The sequence below is a fragment of the Chiloscyllium punctatum genome, chromosome 7 (genome assembly GCF_047496795.1).
Source record: "Chiloscyllium punctatum isolate Juve2018m chromosome 7, sChiPun1.3, whole genome shotgun sequence".
NCBI lineage: Eukaryota > Metazoa > Chordata > Chondrichthyes > Orectolobiformes > Hemiscylliidae > Chiloscyllium > Chiloscyllium punctatum.
This window is the reverse complement of record NC_092745.1, coordinates 91,021,263-91,043,300: the sequence shown is the minus strand read 5'-3', so window position 1 is coordinate 91,043,300 and position 22,038 is coordinate 91,021,263. Positions and strand designations below refer to the sequence as shown.

Genomic DNA, 22,038 nt, shown 5'->3' with positions numbered 1-22,038 from the left:
ATATCTTCCTTTCTTATACTTTAGGCTGCCGATGTGCTATGGCACGAACTTCATCCCAATATTTTTGTAGTGCCGTGCACAATAGTATAGTCGTATTAAAGTGCTTAGTTGAACCATGTTGCAGTATGCACTAAATGATTCATAGATTCATAAATTCATACAGCACAGAAAAGGCTCATCGAGTCTATACCAACACAACTACCACTAAATATACTCTAATCCCAATTTCCTGCACTTGTCCCATATCCTTAAATGTTATGTTATTTGAAGTGGTCATCCTGATTTTTTTTTAAAGTTGCAAGTTTCCAGCCTCCACTACCTTCTCAGGCAGTTCATTCCAAATTTCCACCACCAGCTGAGTGTTAAGGTTTTTTTCCCAAATCCCTTCTGAATGTCCTGCTCTTTACTGTGAAACTATGTCCTCTCATGATTGACCCCTTAACCACAGGGAACAACTGCTCTCTCTTCACCCTGTCCATACCCCTCATAATCTTATACACCTCAGTCATGCTTCCCAGCCCCCCCAATTTCCCTGTCTTTTTCTCTGCTCCAATCCAAGAAAACAATCCAAGCCTATCTAAATTCTCCTTGCAGCTCAATTTCACCATCCCAGGCAGCATCCTGGTGAGCCTCCCCTGTACCCCTTCCAGTGCTGTCATAGCTTTCCTGTAGTGAGGTGACCAGTTGTGGCCTGACTAAAACTCCGTACAACTTCAACATTGCCTCCTTGCTCTTATACTCTATGCCACAGCTGATAAAAGCAAGTGTCCCATTAGCCTTCTTAACTAACCTATTTACGGAACGTTTCAGAGAACACCTCTGGGACACCCGCACCAAACAACCCAACCACCCCGTGGCTGAACACTTTAACTTCCCCCTCCCAGTCCGCCAAGGATATGCAGGTCCTTGGCCTCCTCCATTGCCAGATCATGGCAACATGATGCCTGGAGGAAGAGCACCTCATCTTCCGCCTCGGGACCCTCCAACCACAAGGGATGAATGCATATTTCTCCAGCTTCCTCATTTCCCCTCCCCCCACCTTAGCTCAGTCCCAACCCTCTGACTCAGCACCGCCTTCTTCACCTGCAATCTTCTTCCCGACCTCTCCGCCCCCACCCCCTCTCTGGCCTATCACGCTCACCTTAACCTCCTTCCACCTATCGCATTCCCAACGCCCCTCCCCCCAAGTCCCTCCTCACTACCTTTTATCTTAGCCTGCTTGGCACACCTTTCTCATTTCTGAAGAAGGGCTTATGCCCGAAACGTCGATTCTCCTGCTCCTTGGATGCTGCCTGACCTGCTGCGCTTTTCCAGCAACACATTTTTCAGCTATTTACGTGTTCTGCCAGCTTCAGGGATCTGTGAACAATTATCCCTAGGTCCCTCTGTTCCAAGCGACCCAGTATCCTTCCATTCATTAAATATGCCCTCAGTTTACTTCTTCCAAAGAGCATCACCTCACATTTATCAAGGTTAAATACCATCTGCCTCTGGTCTGCCCATCTGACCAACCTATCTATATCTTTTAGTAACTTACAACCATCTTCTTGACTATTAACCACTCTACCAGTCTTGATATTGTCTGCAAATTTGCATAACATTTCTCCTACATTACCATCTATATTGTTTAAATGTATATAAAACAATAAGGATCCCAGTACCAATCCTTGTGGTACACTGCTCTACACCGGCTTCCGGTCAATCAAACGGCCTTCTGACACTAGCCTTTGTGTGCTATTATTAAGCAAATTTTTAATGCACCTCACCAAGGTCCCTTCAATTCTATGTGCATTAACTTCTCACTCAGTCACTCAAGTGGGACCTTGTCGAAAACTTTGCTAAAATCCATAAAAACTATATTAACTGAACTTCCCTGATCCACACATTTGATCACATTTTCAAAAAAATTTGTTAGGCATGACCCCTCTCTGACAAAATCATGCCGGCTATCCCTAATTAATCCTTGCCTGTCCAAGTGGGTATTAATTCTGTCCTTCAGAATTTTCTCCAATAATTTCCCTACCACTGATGTGAGACTCACCAGTTTGTAATTTCCTGGTTCATTTCTACCACCTGTCTTAAAAAGTGGAACCCCACTAGCCATCCTCCAGTCCTTTGGTACTTTCCCTGTGGCTAGAAAGGAATAAAAAATATTGTCAGAACCCCTGAAATTTCCTGCCTCCGCAGCTACAGCAACCTGGGATGCAATTCATTTGGACCAGGGGATATTAAGCTTGACAGAGCCTCCTCTATCAGCCCATTTCCTATGTCAAACTATGCAAGTTCATCACAGTCCCTTTTCCTGAATTCTGTACCTTTGTTCTCCTTTTCCAGAGTGAAGACTGAAGAGGAGTATTCACTTAACACCCTTTCATTACTCTGCAGCTTCATACGCAGGTTGCTCCCTTTGTCCATAATCAGCCCTATTCTTTCCCTGGTTAACCTCTTTCCTTTAATGTTTTTATAAAATATTTTATGATTTTCCCAAATCCTGTTCACAAGTCCTTTTTCATTCTCCTTTGTGCTTTTCTAATTGCTTTCTTAAATTCCCTCCTGCACTTTCTGTATTTCTCTAGAACTGCAGCTGAATTGCTCCCTTTGGACTTAGTAAAAGTCCTACTTTTCTTTTTATTATCCAATCCAGAATTGTTCAAGACATCCAAGGTTCTCATAACTTATTGCTTCTAAATTTCCTTCTAAAGGGTACATAGTAGACCTGTGCTCTCCCCAGCTCCTTTTTTGAATGCCTCTCATTGCTCAGCTGTACACTTATCTGTAAGGAGCTGTTCCCAGTCTACTGAAGCCAGATCCTGCTTTCTTCTAACAAATTCTGCTTTTTCCCAATCCAAAGCCATCTTATGCCAGTGTAACCATGGAAAATGGACTGTTCTACGTAACCGACAAAGAGATAAGCATAGCTGGGGCCCATGCGGGTGCCCATGGCTAACGCTTTCATTTGGAGGAAGTGGGAGGATTTCCTCCTGACGAAAGGGGTAGCCATGGGCACAGGCATGGGCCCCAGCTATACCTGTCTCTCTGTTGGCTACATAAAACAGTCTATCTTCCGTAGTTACACCGGCACCACTCCCCACCTTTTCCTCCGCTACACTGATAACTGCATCGGCGCCACCTCGTGTTCCCACAGAGGTTAAGCAGTTCATCAATTTCACCAACACATTCCACCCTGGCCTTAAATTCACATGGACCACCTCTGACACCTCCCTCCCCTTCCTAGACCTCTCCATCTCCATCAACGACGACAGACTCAACACTGACTCCCAAAGCTACCTGGATTACACCTTCCTACCTTTTGCAGAAATGCTATCCCATATTCCCAATTCCTCCGCCTCTGCTGTATCTGCTCCCAGGAGGACCAGTTCCACACACTAGATATCCTCCTTCTTTAAAGACTGTAATTTTCCTTCCCACGTGGTGGAAGATGCCCTCCAATGCATCTCATCCACGTCCCGCACCTCCACCCTCAAATCCCACCCCTCCAAATGCAACAAGAACAGAACCCCTGGTCCTCACCTTCCACCCCACCAACCTCCGCAAAGACCGCCTCATCCGCCAACATTTCCGCCACATACAAACTGACCCCACCACCGGGGATATATTTCCCTTCCCACCCCGAACTGCTTTCCGCAGACAGTTTCCTACGTGACTACCTGGTCAGGTCCTTGCTCCCCAATAACCTATCCTCCCCTCCTGGCACCTTCCCCTGCCACCTGCGCCTACACCTCTCACCTCACCTCCATCCAAGGCCCCAAAAGACCCTTCCACATCCATCAAAGTTTCACCTGCACTTCCACAAATGTCATTTATTGCATCTGTTGCTTTCGATATGGTCTCCTTTACATTGGGGAGACTGGACACCTTCTCACAGAGCGCTTCAGTGAACATCTCTAGGACACCACCGCCCTGTGGCCAAACATTTCAACTCCCTCCCACACTGCCGAGGACGTGCAGGTCCTGGGCTGCCTCCACCGTTACTCCCTCACCACCCGATGCCTGGCGGAAGAACACCTCATCTTCTGCCTCTGACCCCTTCAACGCCAGGGCATCAATGTGGACTTCACCAGTTTCCTCATTTCCCCTCCCCCCACCTTACCCCGGTTCCAAACTTCCAGCTCAGCACCATCCTCATGACCTGTCCCACCTGTCAATTTTTCTTCCCACCTATCCGCTCCAGCCTCCACTTTGACCTACCATCATTACCCCTTCTTCCATCCACCTATTACACTCCCAGCTACCTTCTCCCCAGCCCCACCCCCTCCCATTTATCTCTCCACCCCTGAGGCTTCCAAACTCATTCCTGATGAAAGGCTCCTGCCTGAAACCTATGATTCTATGATGGCGATCTTCTTGCTCCTTGGATGCTGACTGACCTGCTGTACATTTCCAACACCACTCTAATCTTGGCAACATCCTTTCAAATCCTCTCTGAACCCTTTCAAGTTTCTCAGTCTTGCTTTTTAATCTACTGTCTAGCTCCCTGAATTCTTGATGCAAGACCTCGTTCCTCACTTTGCCATATCGTTGTACCAACATATACCACAATCTCAAACTCATCGCTATCCCGTTTCAGGATCCCCTGCAGCCATTCACTGACATCTCTGATCCTGGCACCAGGAAGGCGACACTCCTGGATTCATGTCTTCGGCTGCAGAAATGCCTCTCTGCTTCCCTGACTAAAGAATCCCTAATCACTGTCGCTAAATGATAACTGAACATTAGATGTACAATTTCAGATTCATGCTTTAGACCTCTGCTTCCTATGCAGATGAGCAGAGTATTTTTGTGATATTATGGAAAGGTACAGTTGTTTCTAAAATTTCACCCGAAATCATTGGAGCCAATGACAGCCTTTATAAATGGTTTGATACGACTGGAATTATACTATGCCTTTTACAAAGTGTAACCAATATATATAGTAATGTAGACTTGCAATTGTAGCTTTTACGCCCATCATGATCAGGATTTTCTTTTTTTAAATTGATAGGTACCTTAAAATCTCATTGATATAGAAGTAGTAGTTTAATGGCAACATTGATTAAATTAGGATGCAGTTTGTTTCCATGCTGATATTTACAACATTATTTTATGTATGTTTTAAAATCTGTTGTCAGGATTAAACCACTTCACTATATATCATGGCTAATAGGACATGAAGGTACAGGCAGTATCCTGTCCCTCCTTCGAACGAGGTAAGTGCTTCATACTACGAAGTTGGATAAAGATGGCAATAATGTTTTATGATGCATAATAACTTTTATTGTTGATCTTGCTATAATTTAATGCATTGAAAAGGAAAATCTTGCAATATAGTTTAAAAAAAAATCATTCATGAGATGTGGGTGTTGCTGGCTAGGTCAGCATTTGTTGCCCATTGTTGGTTGCCCTTGGAGGCTGGTGATGAGCTGCCTGCTTGAATCACTGTGGTCCATATGCTGTAGGTGAACACAGTGCTGTTGGGGAGGGAGTTCCAGGCTTTTGAGCCAAGATGTTATCAAGCTTCTTCGCTGTTGTTGAAGCTACACTCATCAAGGCAAATGGGGAGTGGAGTATACCATTACATTCCTGCCTGTACCTTGTAGGTAGGGAGTCAGGTGAGTTATTTGTAGAATTCCTAGCTTATGAACTGCTCTTGTAGCCATTGTATTTATGTGGTTAGTTCAGTTGAGTTTCTGGTCAATGTTAAGCCCCCAGATTGTTGATAATGACTAATGTAGTGATGGTATACCATTGAACATCAAGGGACACTTATTAGATTCTCTCTTCTTGGAGATGATTATTACTTGATATTTGTGTGGCATGAATTTTACTTGCTACTTTTCAGCCCAAGCCTGGCATTTTCCAGGTCTTGTTGTATTTGGAGATACACTGCTTCAGTGTCTGGGGAGCCAAGAATGGTGCTGAAAATTGTGCAGTTGTCATCATCATTTGTTTAATTGTCCACCTGCATTCATGATTGGATGTGGCAGTACTGCAAAGTTTAGATTGATCTATTGGTTGTGGGACTGCTTAGCTCTGTTTATCAATTACTGTTTATGCTGTTTGGCACGCAAGTAGTCTTATTTGGTAGCTTCACCAGGTTGACACCTCACTTTTAGATATTGCATTTGGCATGCCCTTCTGCACTTTTCCTTGAACTGAGATTAATCCTTTGACATGATGGTAATGGCAGAGTGGGGTATATGCCAGGCTACAAGGTTACAGATTGTGATTCTACTGCTGCTGATGGCCCATGGTGTCCCATAACTGCCCAATATGGAGTTCCTCAATGTGTTCAGTCTATTAAACCATAAGAAATAGAAACGGGACTAGGCTATTTGCCCCCTTGAACCTACTCCATCATTCATTAGGATCATGGCTGAGCCAACATTGCTCATATCCACTTTTCTGTATTTTCACCATAACCCTTGATTCCCCTACTGATCAGTAGTGCTGCTGCCATGCCACTCATGGTGGATATAGAATGTACTCTCAATGAGTGAGCTCAGTGCCCTTGCTACACTTTGGACACCACTTAGAGGATGCACTAAGTGGAAGAGAAGTGATTCATCAGCCAAGGTGTGCAGTATGTAGTAATTAGGAGGAAGTTACTACACAATGCTATGACACTTTATGGTGTCCAAAGTCATTGTTAAGGACTCCAAGGGCAACTTTAGTAAACCAACTTGGTTTTTTTGATAATCGGCAATAGTTCTATGATCATCATTCGACTTTTAATTCCAGGTTTTTCCATCTGATTCGAACCTACCTCACTAGAACATTGCTTGGGTTTCTGGAATAATAGTCTCATGATAATACCACAGGGCCATCACCTTCCCAATATAATGTGGTCACATGTACTCTTTGTTTCCATGTCTAAATTAAGAAGTCAGTGTTTATGTTAGAGTGCTTTGTAATGCAAAACAGTGTACATCATTTCCTGTGTAATTGAAATAACATTGATGATATAATTTAAAATAAAAATCTTTAATTCAATAGCTGAAAAGCCAAGTTACCCAGGACTAAGAGGTTATTTATAGATGGTTTAGATTTTAATTTGCAATTACATGCAAATTCAAATTAATAAAAAAAATCCAAGGTGCTTAATGGATTTCGACAATAAAAATATATTGATGAGACCATTAAGCCTCCACCAGAAATATGCATATCAGACAGATTGTTAAGGAATAAAAAGTAACATAGGATTAGACCAGTTGGCATATCAATCATGCTCCGCCATTCAGTTTGATCGTGGCTGATCATCTGTTGCAGTGCCATTTTCCCACACTATCCCAAAATTCTTTACCTCATTGGTATTTAGAAATCTGTCAATCTCTACTCTAAATATTTAGTTTGAGCTTCCATGGCCTGTAGGGTAGAGAGTTCCAAAGATTCTCAACCCTATAAGTAAATAAAAAACCTTACCTTGGTTCAAAGTGGCTCTCCCATCATTTTTGAATAGTGTCCTATGTTTCTACACTTCCTAATGAGAGGAAACCTCTTGCCTACAGCCACTCTTTGATCCGTTTAAGTGTTTTATAGTTTTCAGTGAGTCTGGTTTTATTCTTTTGAAACTCTAGAGAATGCAGGCTCAGTTTACCCAGTCTTTCTGGGGTAGTTTTGCCATCTCAGGAATAACTCATTGCACTTTCTCTATGACAATAATTTCCTTCTTAAGGTAAAAAGACCAAAACTGCACACAGTTTTTCATGTGTGATGTAACCAAATTCCAATACAATTGAAGCAAGGCTTCACAACTTCTGTACTCAAATCCTCCTGCAAGAAATGTTAGTGTACCATTAACCTGTCTAATTTTATGCTCTATCTGTTTAGTACTCTTCAGTGACTTATTGACAAAGACATCCAGGTCCGTTTGTACTTTTTGACCTCTTACTATTTGCGAATTACTCTGCAAATTTTCCTATCAAAGTAGATAGTCTCACATTTGTTTACATTGTTATGGACCAGACCAAATCCCCTGAAAATATGTCAAGGAACTAGCCTAGACCCTAACTTTTTTTCTTATTTTAAAGGCAAGTGCTAGGCACTACATTCTAAATGCAATTTGATTGGTCAAACTTTCAGGCTTGAAGCAAAACACACTTTATTCATACACTATAGCTAAAATGCAGACAAAATTAAAAAAAAAATTGGCTTAATGGTAACTCTTGAAATACTTAAAATAATAAGCTACTCATTAACTGTTCCAATATAGTAATATCTTACAAGCACATCCTTGGGAAAGAAAAATTCATTAAAATAGATTGTCTCACATGCAGTTCTAGCAGCAAGAAGAGAACCCAAGCTTTTATTTGTAGCAAAGCAAGAGAGCGATGTAGCTGCTTTTGAACCCCTACAGCTACTGAAAGCTAGACTAAAAATTGGGGTTCTGTGGAAGCTTGACCCCACCATTCAGGCTGCTTCTGTTGTTCCAGGGTTTTCCACAAAACCCGAGGCCTCTCAACCTGTTTACTTAATTGGCTTGAAGTAGACTGTTTGTAACCTCTGCCTCACCCCTCTCCTCAAAACCAGAGAAAAATGCACCTCTTAAAGAGGTAGTGTCATCACAACATTATACTTCATCTGAAGTGTTCTTGCTCACTGTCCGCGTTCTCTTAAAGCCATTTTGCACTTCCCCCAAACTGTATGTTTCCACTTAACCTTGTATCATCCATGAATTTGGAAATATATATTTGGTCCCCACTTCCAAATGATTGATGTATATTGTGAATAACTGGGTACTGATCTTTGCGAGACCCCACTAGTCACAGAGTGAATGATTTTGTTTATTAAACCGATTACCTTTTATGAATCCAGTTAATAACACCCTCATACACTCAACAGGTTAGTCAAACACAACTTGCCATTCACAAATCCATGCTGACAATACCCCACATTGACCTACGCTATAGGTCATTTGTTTTTCGAGTGTTCATTTATCACATTCTTTATGATAGATTCTCGCATTTTACTGATGCAATTTTCCATTTTTCTCCCTTTGTCTATTCTTAAGTAGTGGGGTGACATTTGCAATCTTCCAATCTGCAGGAACCATTTCAGAATCTATAGAGTTTTAGAAGGTCATCATCAATGCGTCTACTGCTACTTCTTTCAATGTTATGAGATGTTGACTGTCAGGTCCAAGTCTCATCAACCACTAATTTCTCCAACAACCTTCAATTTCTCATTCTCTTTAGTCAGTTGGATCTGGGAGACTTCTGTATCTTTCTCAATGAAGACGGACACAAAGTAATCATTTAACTTCACTGCCATTTCTCTATTCCCCATTATAAATTATCCTGACTATCATTGGAGCACAATCTTAGTTGAATATTTCCTTTTTATATACCTATAGAAACTTTTGCAGTCTGGTTATGTTTTTTTGCTAGTTACTTTTACCTTCTATGTTCCCTTTACCATTTTCTATTATTCTCCTTTGCTATGTACTAAAAATCAATCCAACCTTTGGATTTTTGACAATTTTTGGTGACTTCACAGGACTTTGTTAGAAAAAGAATTGTTTATCTTAATTTGCTTTCTTTGCTGAGTTTGCTGACATCGAGTCATAGAAATGTACATGGAAACAGACCCTTCTGTCCAACTTGTTCATGCTGACCAGATATCCCAACCCAATCTAGTCCCACCTGCCAGCACCCGGCCTATATCCCTCCAAGCCCTTACTATTCATATACCCATCCAAATGCCTTTTAAATGTTGCAGTTGTACCAGCATCCACCACTTCCTCTGGCAGCTGTGAATCCTTTCTGAACCTTTTCAAATTTCACAACATCCCTCTAATAGGAAGGGGACCAGAATTGCACGCAGTATTCCAACAGTGGCCTAACCAATGTCCTGTACGGCCGCAACATGACCTCCCAACTCCTGTATTCAATATGCTGACCAATAAAGGAAAGCATATCCAACGCTGCCTTCACTATCCTATCTACCTGCGACTCCACTTTCAAGGAACTATGAATCTGTACTCCAAGGTCTCTTTGTTCAGCAACACTCCCCGGGACCTTACCATTAAGTGTTTAAGTCTAGCTAAGGTTTGCTTTCTCAAAACGCAGCGCCTCACATTTATCTAAATTAAATACTGTCTGCCACATCTCAGCCCATTGAGCCCATCTGATCAAGATCCCGTTGGAATCAGGTAATCTGCTTTGCTGTCCACTACACCTCTGATTTTGGTGTCACCTGCAAACTAATTAACTATACCTCTTATGCTCATATCCAAATCATTCTGGTACTCCACTGGTCACAGGCCTCCAGTCTGAAAAACAATCCTCCACCACCACCCTCTGTTTTCTACCTTTGAGCCAGTTCTGTATCAAATTGGCTAGTTTCTTGTACTTTGAAAGAATGTATAGTTGCAGTGATCTCTCTAACAATTCTTTAAAGTCTATCCATTGACAATGTTCCATCATACCCATCAATGTATTATCCTAGTTCACCTTGACCCATTTGTCCTTAATACCTTCATAATTTCCTTAGCTCAATCTGAAGCCAGTGGATTATATTGGAAGAATCTCATTTTCAAATATAATATGAAATTCTGTTATATTATGGTCACTCATTTCTAAGGTTGTTTCAATAATCTGTTCTTCAGTTGGTTCATCAACTCTAGAAAACCACCCCTAACATACTTCATAACTTAATATTCCTCAGTGTTAATGCTCATTAGGTTTACCCAATCTAAATGGAGATTGAAGTCACACGTTATTACTGTAATAGCAATGCTTTTCTAATCTCTTTTTAATACTTTGCCCCACACTACCATTACTGTTTGGTGGCCTAAGAACAATTTCCACCAATATTTGCTGCCCTTTGTTTCTTAGCTCCACTGAAACAGATTCTGCATTTAGCTTTTCAGTTAGGGGATCCTCCCTTAGTAATATGTTGGTGCAGTCCTGTTTTTGCAGTGTAATATCACCTTTTTCCTTTTTTGCCTGCTCTTTACAAGTGTTGAATATCTTTGAATATTCACTTCTCAGTTTTGGCCATCTTGTGGCTGTTTCTGTGATGACAAGTAGACCCATTTATTTCCATTAGTTTAAGTCATCTACCTTATTCTTAGTACTTCGTGTTTTTAGATGAAGTGCTCTTCACTTTGTCTCTTTAGCATTATTCTGCATCCAAAGTTCAGTTGATGCTTACCTTAATTTTGCTGGTCTTCTAATTTCATTTGCCAGTTCTCTACTTTTTATTCTGAAAAATGTGTTGGAAAAGCGCAGCAGGTCAGGCAGCATCCAAGGAGCAGGAGAATCGACGTTTTGGGCATAAGCCCATCTTTAGGAATTCTACTTTCTATTACTGGGTTTATTTCTTTCCAACTAGCTAACCCCTAGCTAGTTTAAACCCCTCCCCAACACCACTAGGGGAAATTACCTGCAAGAATATCAGTCCGTCCAGATTGTTCAGATCCCGACTGTCTAGAAATGGTCCCGATGCATCGCAAATCTGATGTTCTCCCTCCTGTATCAATTCTCCAGCCCCATGTTCAAGCAACGCCCCCATTCTTATGTTTGCTAACAGAAGGCACTATGAGTAATCCTGAAATTACTGCCCTTGAAACCTTGCTTAATGACGTCTTTCCTAACTCACTGAAATCAGCTTTCAGGACTTTACTGTCACAGAAATGCCTGTCCAATCTTCTGATTATGGAATCTCCTATTACTGTTGCTTTTCCATTCTTTCCTTTCCTCCTGAACCACTGTTGCACGCCTTGAGGAACTTTCTGCTTGCCAGTATCCAAAGCAGAATCCAAAACTGATTAGCAGTAAAATCAACTTAGGGGACTCCTGCATGATCTGCCTATGTGACCCTAACCTGTAGTGCGACTACCTCCATAAACATGTAGTTAAGCAATTATTTAAACTTGAGTTGGTTACACTTCCTGCAAATGTGTTCATCTGGAAGACAAGGTACACCTATGAGATAATTCCACTTGGTTGAACTGACTTGCCATACTGTAGCTTAAAACTTTTTATTGCAATTCCAATAACTTATCACTTTGTCACCAATAAGTTTCTCTCACTACAGCAAAGAGTGAGATAATTGATTTTGATTAGATTCCCTACAGTGTGGAAACAGGCCCTTCGGCCCAACCAGTCCATACCGACCCTCTGAAGAGTAACCCACCCAGACCCACTACCCTCTGACTAATGCACCTATAGCTATGGGCAATTTAGCATGGCCAATTCACCTGGCCTGCACATCTTTAGACTGTGGGAGGAAACTGGAGCACCAGGAAGAAACCCACGCAGACACTGGGAGAATGTGCAAACTCCACACAGACAGTTGCCTGAGACTGGAATCGAACCTGGGACCCTGGTGCTGTGAGGCAGCGATGCTAACCACTGAGCCACCGTGCCACCCATTAATGGAGGTAGAGAAAAGAAATAACCACTGTCTTGCCCTTTTCACCGAACTCTCTACTAATAAAAACCCACTTTATACTCTGCATTTAAAGCAGTGCTCAGTGCATTCAAGATAGCCATTATGAAGTCCATTTTTTATGCTTCCTAGAAAGCAACAGCTCTCAATCCAATCACTGCTGCTTTGATGAAAATGTTGCCGTTTTGGAACTTCCTATTACCCAGCTGACGCTTTCTCTTAACCTCGTAAAGTATGTTCGTTACCAGGACTCCTCCCAACCTGTCCCTGCCATGTTGTTTAAAGGAATTATGAAGTGCTGTTGAGTTGGTTGCTAGTTGATTCCTTTTGATGTTTGATGAACTTTTCTAAGTTCTTGGCCAACTCCATATTTGTTTTGAATTGCAAAAGGCTATAGGGAGTGGTATGGCAGCAATTATGGGCTTATGTTGATTGCAGGCTTCTGTACCAATCCTATCCAGCCACTTACTACCCTACTTTCCATTGTTAGCAGTGATGGAATGTATCATTAAAGTCCAGTTAAGTGGTCCATGCATGGTAGTAACCTGTTTATGATGCTGAGTTTGGGTTCTACAGGAGCCACTCAACTCCTGCACACATTGCAGCCTTGGATCAAACATGGACAAAAAAATCTGAACTTCACATGTGATGTCCAAGTGACTGCTGTTGACATCAAAGCAGCATTTGACAGAGCATTAGATCAAGAAGTCACTGAAAATCGGGTAATCTCTCTAGCTGGGCAGAGTCTTATCTAGCACAAAAGAAGATGGTTGATGGACAGCAATTATGTCCGCATCAGGACATTACTGCAGGACTTCCTCAGGATAGATATTTTCCAATCAACTTGTTCAGAGATGTCATTACTTCTGGAGCAGGTGGGACTTGAACTTGGGCCTTCTGGCTCAGGAGTAAGGACCACAAGAGTTCCTCAGTTCCTCAGGGCAGAGTTCTACCTTTTAACTACCCTCAGCTGCATCATCAATGACTTAACTTCTAGCTTGAGGTTAGAAGTGGGATTGTTTGTTACAGATGGTTGTGTTAGATGTGCAGTTCAATGCATAATTTCCCAACCAGTCTGTACTCACATGTAGCAAGGGCTGGACAGCATTCAGGCTTGAGCAGTTTAGTAAGGAGTAACATTCATTCTATACAGTTATCAGATAATGACCATCTCCAAGAAGAGTGAATCTAACCATCTTTGTAAGATGATCCACTCCAATACCATCAGTGAACTCTGATCATCAACATTCTGGCGGCTTATCATTGACTAGGAGAAAGTGAGTACTGCAGATGCTGGAGATCAGAGTCGAGAGTGTGGTGCTGGAAAAGCACACTTGGTCAGGCAGCATCCGAGGAGCAGAAGAATCGACATTTCAGGCATAAGCCCTTCATCAGGAATAGTTCCTGATGAAGGGCTTATGCCCAAAATGTTGATTCTCCTGCTCCTCGGATGCTGCCTGACCAGCTGTGTTTTTCCAGTACTACATTTTTGGGTTATCATTGACTACAATGTAACCTGGATCAGCCATGTAAATATGATGGTTGAAGGAGGTGGTCAGAACACGGGAATTTTGTGCTGAGTAACCCTGCCCTCGATTTCTCTAAAACCTTGTACACTATGTACAAGGTGCATGTCAGGAATGTAATAAAATACATGTGCCTGGATGAGTCTGACCGCAACAAGACAAGAAGCTTGTCACCAAGCAGAACAAAGCAGCCTGCTGGAGCATCCTATCTATCATCTTAAATGTTCACTCCTTCCATCAACAATGTTTGGTGGAAACAGTCTGCATAATTTACAAGGTGTGCTGAATAATGCTCAGCTTCCTTCTGCAGCCCTTTCAGAGGCCAAGATTGTTAAAGCTGATCATTACTGGTTTGAGCATGTGAACAAGATAGAAGATGACCACATCCCCATGGATATGTTATAGATGTCCTGCCAATGGATCAGCAGAGTTTCTAAAACTGTAGTGCAAGCAGACCCCTGAATGCCCTCCAATCAATCACAATGAGTGGAAAATTCTAACCAGTTAATGCAAATTGAGACACTAGCTGTAGCCAGAACTTGCCACCATGGTGACATGTAGTTTCAGAAGCTTCAAAGCATTTGACAAAGCAAGGAATCTGACAAAGGATAGCTTCATATATTGCACATGTGGCAGACTTTACCTTTCTGAATTAACCTATTTGACATTGCCAAATTTGTGAGTCTAAATTTCCTTTATTGCCTGCACATGGAAGGATGTTAATTATCCTGTTCATCGTAATTAGTCTTTTTTTAGGCAATCACAGTTTTTTGAAGAAGTAACAGAGAGGATTGATGAGGGCAGAGCGGTGGATGTGACCTATTTGGACTTCAATAAGGTGTTCAACAAGGCTCCTCATGGTAGACTGGTTACCAAGGTTAGATCACATGGAAGACTGGGAGAACTAGCCATTTGGACACAGAACTGGCTTGAAGGTAGAAGACAGAGGGTGGTGGTGGAGGGTTGCCTTTTAGACCAGTAGTGTGCCACAAGGATCAGTACTGGATCCACTGCTTTTCGTCATTTATATAAATGATTTGGATGTAGACCTAAGAGTTATAGTTAATAAGTTTGCAGATGACACCAAAATTGGAGGTGTAGTGGGCAGCGAAGAAGGTTACCACAGAATACAATGGGATCTTGATCAGATGGGCCAATGGCCTGAGGAGTGGCAGATGGTGTTTAATTTAGATAAATGCGAGGTGCTGCATTTTGGAAAGGCAAATCAGAGCAGGACTTATACACTTAATGGTAAGGTCCTAGGGAGTGTTGCTGAACAAAAACCTTGGAGTGCAGGTTCATAGTTCCTTGAAAGTAGAGTCGCAGTTAGATCGGACGGTGAAGAAGGCGTTTGGTATGCTTTCCTTTATTGGTCAGGGTATTGAGTACAGGAGTTGGGAGGTCATGTTGCGGCTGCACAGGACATTGGTTACGCCACTTTTGGAATATTGCATGCACTTCTGGTCTCCTTCCTATGGGAAGGATATTGTGTAACTTGAAAGGGTTCAGAAAAGATTTACAAGGATGTTGCCAGGGTTGGAGGATTTGAGCTATAGGGAGAGGCTGAACAGGCTGGGGCTGTTTTCTATGGAGTGTGGGAGGCTGAGGGGTGACCTTATAGAGGTTTATAAAATCATGAGGGGCATGGATAGGATAAATAGGCATAGTCTTTTTCCTGGGGTGGGGGAGTCCAGAACTAGAGGCTGTAGGTTTAGGTTGAAAGGGGAAAGATTTAAGGGACAGTGTTTTATGCAGCGGGTGGTGTGTCTATGGAATAAGCTGCCAGAGGAAATGGTGGAGGCTGGTTTAATTACAGCATTTTAAAAGGCATTTGGATGGGTATTTCAATAGGGAGGGTTTAGAGGAATATGAGCCAAGTGCTGGCAAATGAGACTAGATTAGTTTAGGATATCTGGTCAGCATGGACTGAAGGCTCTGTTCACTGCTGTACATCTCTTTGACTCTATGACTTGCTGCTATTTAATTGTTCAGTATGAAAATGGAGGACAAAATTTATAGTTCGATGTTCCTGAATAAGAGTTGAGGCCTGAAAGCTGTACAGTGCTTAAGTGAAAAATGAAGTACTGTTCCTTCAGCAAGCATGGGGCTTCACAAAATTGCAGCCAGCCTAGGACAGAAATGTGAGCATGAGAGCAGGACATTGTATTGAAATGGCAGGCAATGGAAGGTTTAGGTCATGCTTGCAGACTGAATAGAAGTGCTGAGCAAAGTGGTCATCAAATGTGCATTTGCTGTCCCCATCGTGGAAGAAGCCTCAATTGTGATTACTGGATGCAGTAAACTAGATTGAAACAAGTAGAAGTAAACCTCAGCTTCAGCTGGAAGGAATGTTTAGAGTTTTAAACAGTGATGCAAGTAAAGGGGCAATTGTTACATCTTCCGTGGTTGCATGGGAAGATGGTGTGAAGGGCTGAGAGGGGAGGAGAATGAGGTGATGGAAGTAATAGTGGAACAGATCGGTGTGTTACCGAGTTTCATTGAATGGCGGAGTGGACTCATTGGGCCAAATGGCTTACTTCTGCTACTGTTTCTTATGCTCTTATGGAGGGAATCATCCACGAGGAATACCTGGTGGGGAACGGACGATGTGTTTGATATTAGCATTGTGCGGAAGGTGGTGTAAGCGGCAGAGGATGATCCTTTGAAAACGGGGACTTGTGGAGTGGAAAATGATGCTGAAGGGAGCCCTTTTGAGGTTCCAATGGGGAGGAGAAAGGCTGAAGACAGGAGTACAGGGAATGGATTGAATACTGCTGAAGGCCCATATCAACTATAGTGGTGTGGATTCTGAGTTGAAAAAAATGAAAAGTGTGTTGGAAGCACCACATTGTGGAAGCTGGCATCATTGGAACAGATGCGATGGAGATTGAGAAACTAGGAGAATGGAATTCAGTTCTTAGAAGAAGTAGGGTGTGAGGAATTGTAGCCAAGATAGATGTTGGGGATCAGTGGGATTGTACTGAATATTAACAGACAGTCTGCCTGTGGAAATGGAGACTGAGAAGTCAGAGAAGAGTCAGAGATGGACCAGGTGCAAGTGAGACCAAGATGGAAATTGGAAGTGAAATTTATGATCGCTCAGTCTATCAACGGACTGTTTATTTTTCTACACTTTTTGAAAGAAGTAACTGAGCAAATTGTGCAGTGTCTGTTTGTTTGACAATACCTTGGTTTCTTCAGCATGACGACCAGTGAAATTTGAAATATTTGTATTGTTGAGTTGGTGACCATATTCTAGTGGTGGTCAATTTTAGAGACAATTATCTAATATTTGAATTAAGAATGAATTAATGAACTCAAATAAATAAGAATTGCATTTTATATTGCTAAACTGGTACAAATGCCTGAAGAAAATATTCTCTATTCAGAAATCAATTGTGTCATTTGAATAGTGATTTAGCTGCCTCCATTTCCTGCTGCTTGGTGCAGTGGATAAGAATGAAAACTCAAGGTACATTGTATTCTGTGAATTGGCGCGTACAGAGCATCATTGGCATGCACTTAGCTCTGATAGTATACTGAAGAATAAATCTTTTCTAGGTGTTTAGCTCTTGCCTTATTTGGAGGAAATGGTGAAACTGGATTTGAGCAGAACTCGACATATTCTGTGTTCAACATTTCCATTACATTAACTGATGATGGTTATCAACAGTTCTATGAGGTAAAGGCCTTCAGTAGTGATTATTTATTCATTTATGTTCACCTTTAAGAATGTTTCCACAATGTTTTAGTCTCTCTTTGGTGTACAAATTATTAATTACAGCTAAATTACTTCAGTTACATATAAATATAAAAATTAGGAACCAGAGTAGGCCAGACCAGCTCTGCCATTCAGTAAGATCATGGCTGATCTAATAGTAACCTCATCTGCTTTCCTGCTTACCCCAGCATATTTTTTGCCTTTTTTGCTTAACAAGAATATAGCAACTTTTGTTTTAAAGATATTCAAGGGCTCTGGTTTCTTCATCTCTTCAGGAAGATAGTTCTGAAGACTCACCACCCTCTAAAAAAAGTTTTAAATGGTTGACCCTTGATTTTTAGACAATGACCCCTCAGGATCATTTATGTTACAATCATGTCGCCTCTTACTCTTTGAAACTTTGGCGGATACAGCCTAGCCTGTTCAACCTTTCCTCATAAACTAACTTAATCATTTCAGGCATTAGGTTGTTAAGCCTTCTCTGAAGTGCCTCCATCACATTTGCATCTTTCCTTAAATAAGACCAATACTGTGCACATTATTCCAGCTGTGGTCTTACCTGTGCCTTATATATAACTGAAGCATAACCTCCTTCCTTTTGTATTCACTTTCCCACATGATAAATAATTACTAGCAATTAGCTTTGCTAATTAGTCACTATAGCTGCATATTGACCTTTTGTGATTCGTGTTCCGAGATTCCTATACTTCACAGAGCTCTGCAATACCATTTATGACAACCATAAGATATAGATACAGAAGTAGTCCATTTGGCTCACTCAGTGCGCTCTCCCATTCATTGAGATCATGGATGATCCTCAACTATACCTTCCTGCCTTTTCCTCATAACCCTTGATTCCCTTAATGATTAAATTTCAGCCTTGAATATCCTTAGTAACCCAACCAACCATCTACCGTAAATCTGCAGATTCAGTGCCCCTGAAGAAAATAAATTTGCCTTCATCCCTATCCTGACTGGGTGATCTCATTCTCTGAGATTGAGGTCGTAGAATCTCTCACAAACTGAAACAACCTATCGTGTTGAACCCCATAAGAATTTTGATGTTTCAATAGGCTCTGATGTCATTCATCACTCAAATGAGTACTAACCCAGCATACCCGATCTCTCCTTGTAAGAGTAACTCTCTATACCCGGTAACAACCAAGTGAATGTTCTCTATACTGCATCACTAAATCATTCCTCAGAAAAAGAGATCAAAACTGTTCACAAGATTCTAGGTGTGATCTAATTAATATGTTGGTTTTAGCATGATTTTGCTATGTCTATACTCCATTCCTTTGAAATAAAGGCAAAATACCCGTTCATTTTCCATTTCCTTATTTTCCATTATTAATTTTACAGTCTATACATACGATTATGACATATTACACATCCTGGCATCCATAATGCATTCTAAGTCAGGATATAATTTATTCAATTATATATTTTCTTTTGTGTGTGTGTGTGTATATATATATTGTTAACCTTACTTAACTGTGGTTTGCTTGGATTTGCAGAAGGCTTTCGATAATGTCCCACATGAGAGATTAAAGCGCATGGGTTAGAGGTTGTCTACTGAAATTCATTGAGAACTCATTAGCGGCCAGGAAGCAAACAGATCTTTTTCTGAGTGGCAGGCAGTAACTCGTGGGGTACCACAGTGATCAATGCTTGGACCCCAGCTATTTACAATATATATTAATGATTGAGATGAGGAAACTATATCTCCAAGTTTGAATATGACACAAAGCTGGGTAGGAGAGCAGGCTGTGAGAAGGATGCAAAGATGCTTCTTTATGATTTGAACAAGTTAAGTGAGTGGACATATATATGGCAGATGCAAGATTAATGTGGATAAATGTGATGTTATCCATATTGGTAGCAAAAATAGATAGGTTTTATCTGGTGATAGATTGAGAAAGGGAGAGGTGCAATGACACAAGGTGTTTTCTTACATCAATCGCTGAAAGTAAGCTCACAGATGCAGCAAGTTGTGAAAAAGGCAAATGTTATGTTGGCTTTTATAGCAAGAGGATTCAAGTACAGAGAGAAAGAAACTGATACCACAGTGAACCTGCACAGTTACTGCCTTTGCTGTTTGAATTCATGTATCATTGGACATTGGAGTGCGTCTGGGCAAATGATCAAACAGTGAAATTCACAACTGATGTTGGAGGAACTGTTTGGACCAAGTCACAGCACAGAAACCGATAACTGAATTGTTTTAAGTGTGGCCTGTAGAAAGCCTGCAGTAGTGAGTAGAGTGAGTTCTTTCTTGATTATATGTTTTTGAGATATATCTCTTGATCAAACTTAAAATATAAGTGATAACTATTTATTTAACCTGGACCAGTATTTTGGAGAGGAATAAGACAGTGTTGTTTTCTGGGTCTGTAGATTGTGAAGGAGCAAAAATGTCCTTTAGTGGAGTGATATGCGCTGCTTGTCGGACGTGGGAGTTTAAGGAGAGTTTACGGATTACTGCGGGGTGTATCTGAAATAAATGCTGTTGGTTGTGAATCCTATCAGATCGAATGGATCGGTTGGAAAGACAGTTAGAGGGAATGTGGAATTTGCAACAGCAACGGTATGTGATGGATAGCAGTTACAGGAAGGGGACAAAGTCTCAGATACAGTCACATCGATAGGTTAACTTCAGGAAAGGTAAGAGAGGTAGGCAGGTAGTGCAGGCATCTTTTGTGGCTATCCCCATTTCAAACAAGTATGCTGTTTTGGAAAATGTATGGGGTGATCGATTCATGTAGGAAGTAGCACGGGGAACGTAGCATGAACAGCCAAGTTTCTGATGTTGAGACTGGCTCTAATGCAACGAGGGGTACGTCAAGTTCCAAGAGATCAATTGTGTTAGGGGGTTCTGTAGTTTGAGATACAGACAGACGTTTCTGTGGCCAGTAGCAAAAAAATCTGAATGGTGTGTTGCTTCCCTGGTGCCAGGACCAAGGATGTCTCAGAGGGTGCAAAATAATCTCAAGGGGACAAGGGGCCAGCAAGAGGTCATTGTCCACATTGGAACCAAAACATAGGAAAGGAAATGGTTGAGATTCTGAAGAGTGATTACAGAGAGTTAGTCAGGAATTTAAAAAGGAGATCCTCGAGAGTAGTAATATCTGGATTACTCCTGGCAATACGAGTTAGTGAGGGCAGGAATAGGAGGATAGCGCAGATGAATGCATGGCTGAGGAGCTGGTGTATGGGAGAAGGCTTCACATTTTTGGATCATTGGAATCTATTTAGGGTTAGAAGTGACCTGTACAAGAAGGACAGATTGCATCTAAATTGGAAGGAAACTAATATATTGGCAGGGAAATTTGCTAGAGCTGCTTGGGAGGATTTAAACTAGTAAGGTGGGGAGGTGGGACCCAGGGATATAGTGAGGAAAGAGATTTATCTGAGACTGGAACAGTTGAGAACAGAAGCGAGTCAAACAGTCAGGGCAGGCAGGGACAAGGTAGGACTAATAAATTGAACTGCATTTATTTCAATGCAAGGGGCCTAACGGGGACGGCAGAACAGCTCAGGGCATGGTTAGGAACATGGGACTAGGATATCATAGCAATTACAAAAACATGGCCCAGGAATGGGCAGGACTGACAGCTTAATGTTCCCGGATACAGATGCTACAGGAAGGATAGAAAGGGAGGCAAGAGAGGAGGGGGAGTGGCATTTTTGATAAGGGATAGCATTACATCTGTACTGAGGGAGGATTTTCCCGGAAATACATCCAGGGAAGTTATTTGGGTGGAACTGAGAAATAAGAAAGGAATGATCACCTTATTGGGATGTATTATAGAACCCCTAATAGTCAGAGGGAAATTGAAAAACAAATTTGTAAGGAGATCTCAGCTGTCTGTAAGAATAATAGGGTTGTTATGGTAGGCGATTTTAACTTTCCGAACATCGACTGGGACTGCCATAGTGTTAAGGGTTTAGATGGAGAGGAATTTGTTAAGTGTGGACAAGAACATTTTCAGATTCAGTATATGGATGTACCTACTAGAGAAGGTGCAAAAGTTGACCTACTCTTGAGAAATAAGGCAGGGCAGGTAACTGAGGTGTCAATGGGGGAGCACTTTGGGGCCAGTGAACATAATGCTAATAGTTTTAAAATAGTGATGGAAAAGGATAGACCAGATCTAAAAGTTGAAGTTCTAAACTGGAGGAAGGCTAATTTTGATGGTATTAAACAAGAACTCTCAAAAGCTGATTGTGGGCAGATGTTCGCAGGTAAAGGGACAGCTGAAAAATGGGAAGCCTTCAGAAATGGATAATGAGAATCTAGCGAAAGGAAAGGCTGGAAGGTATAGAAATTGAGGGTTTGGTTAAGAAAAAGAAGGAAGCACATGTCAGGTATAGACAGGAGAGATCGAGTGAATCCATCGA

The 22,038-nt window shown here is 41.6% G+C and overlaps 1 protein-coding gene across 2 annotated transcripts in view; it reads left to right on the top strand.

Annotated features, from left to right (window-relative positions):
* The window catches only part of nrd1a (nardilysin a (N-arginine dibasic convertase)), a 120,830-nt gene that overhangs the window by 36,245 nt on the left and 62,547 nt on the right, over positions 1 to 22,038 (top strand). For both annotated transcript variants that reach the window (XM_072574286.1, XM_072574287.1), the window contains exons 11-12: positions 5,130 to 5,207; positions 17,478 to 17,598. In XM_072574286.1, coding sequence (XP_072430387.1) covers positions 5,130 to 5,207; positions 17,478 to 17,598 — 199 coding nt within the window. The remainder of the gene's footprint in view (positions 1 to 5,129; positions 5,208 to 17,477; positions 17,599 to 22,038) is intronic.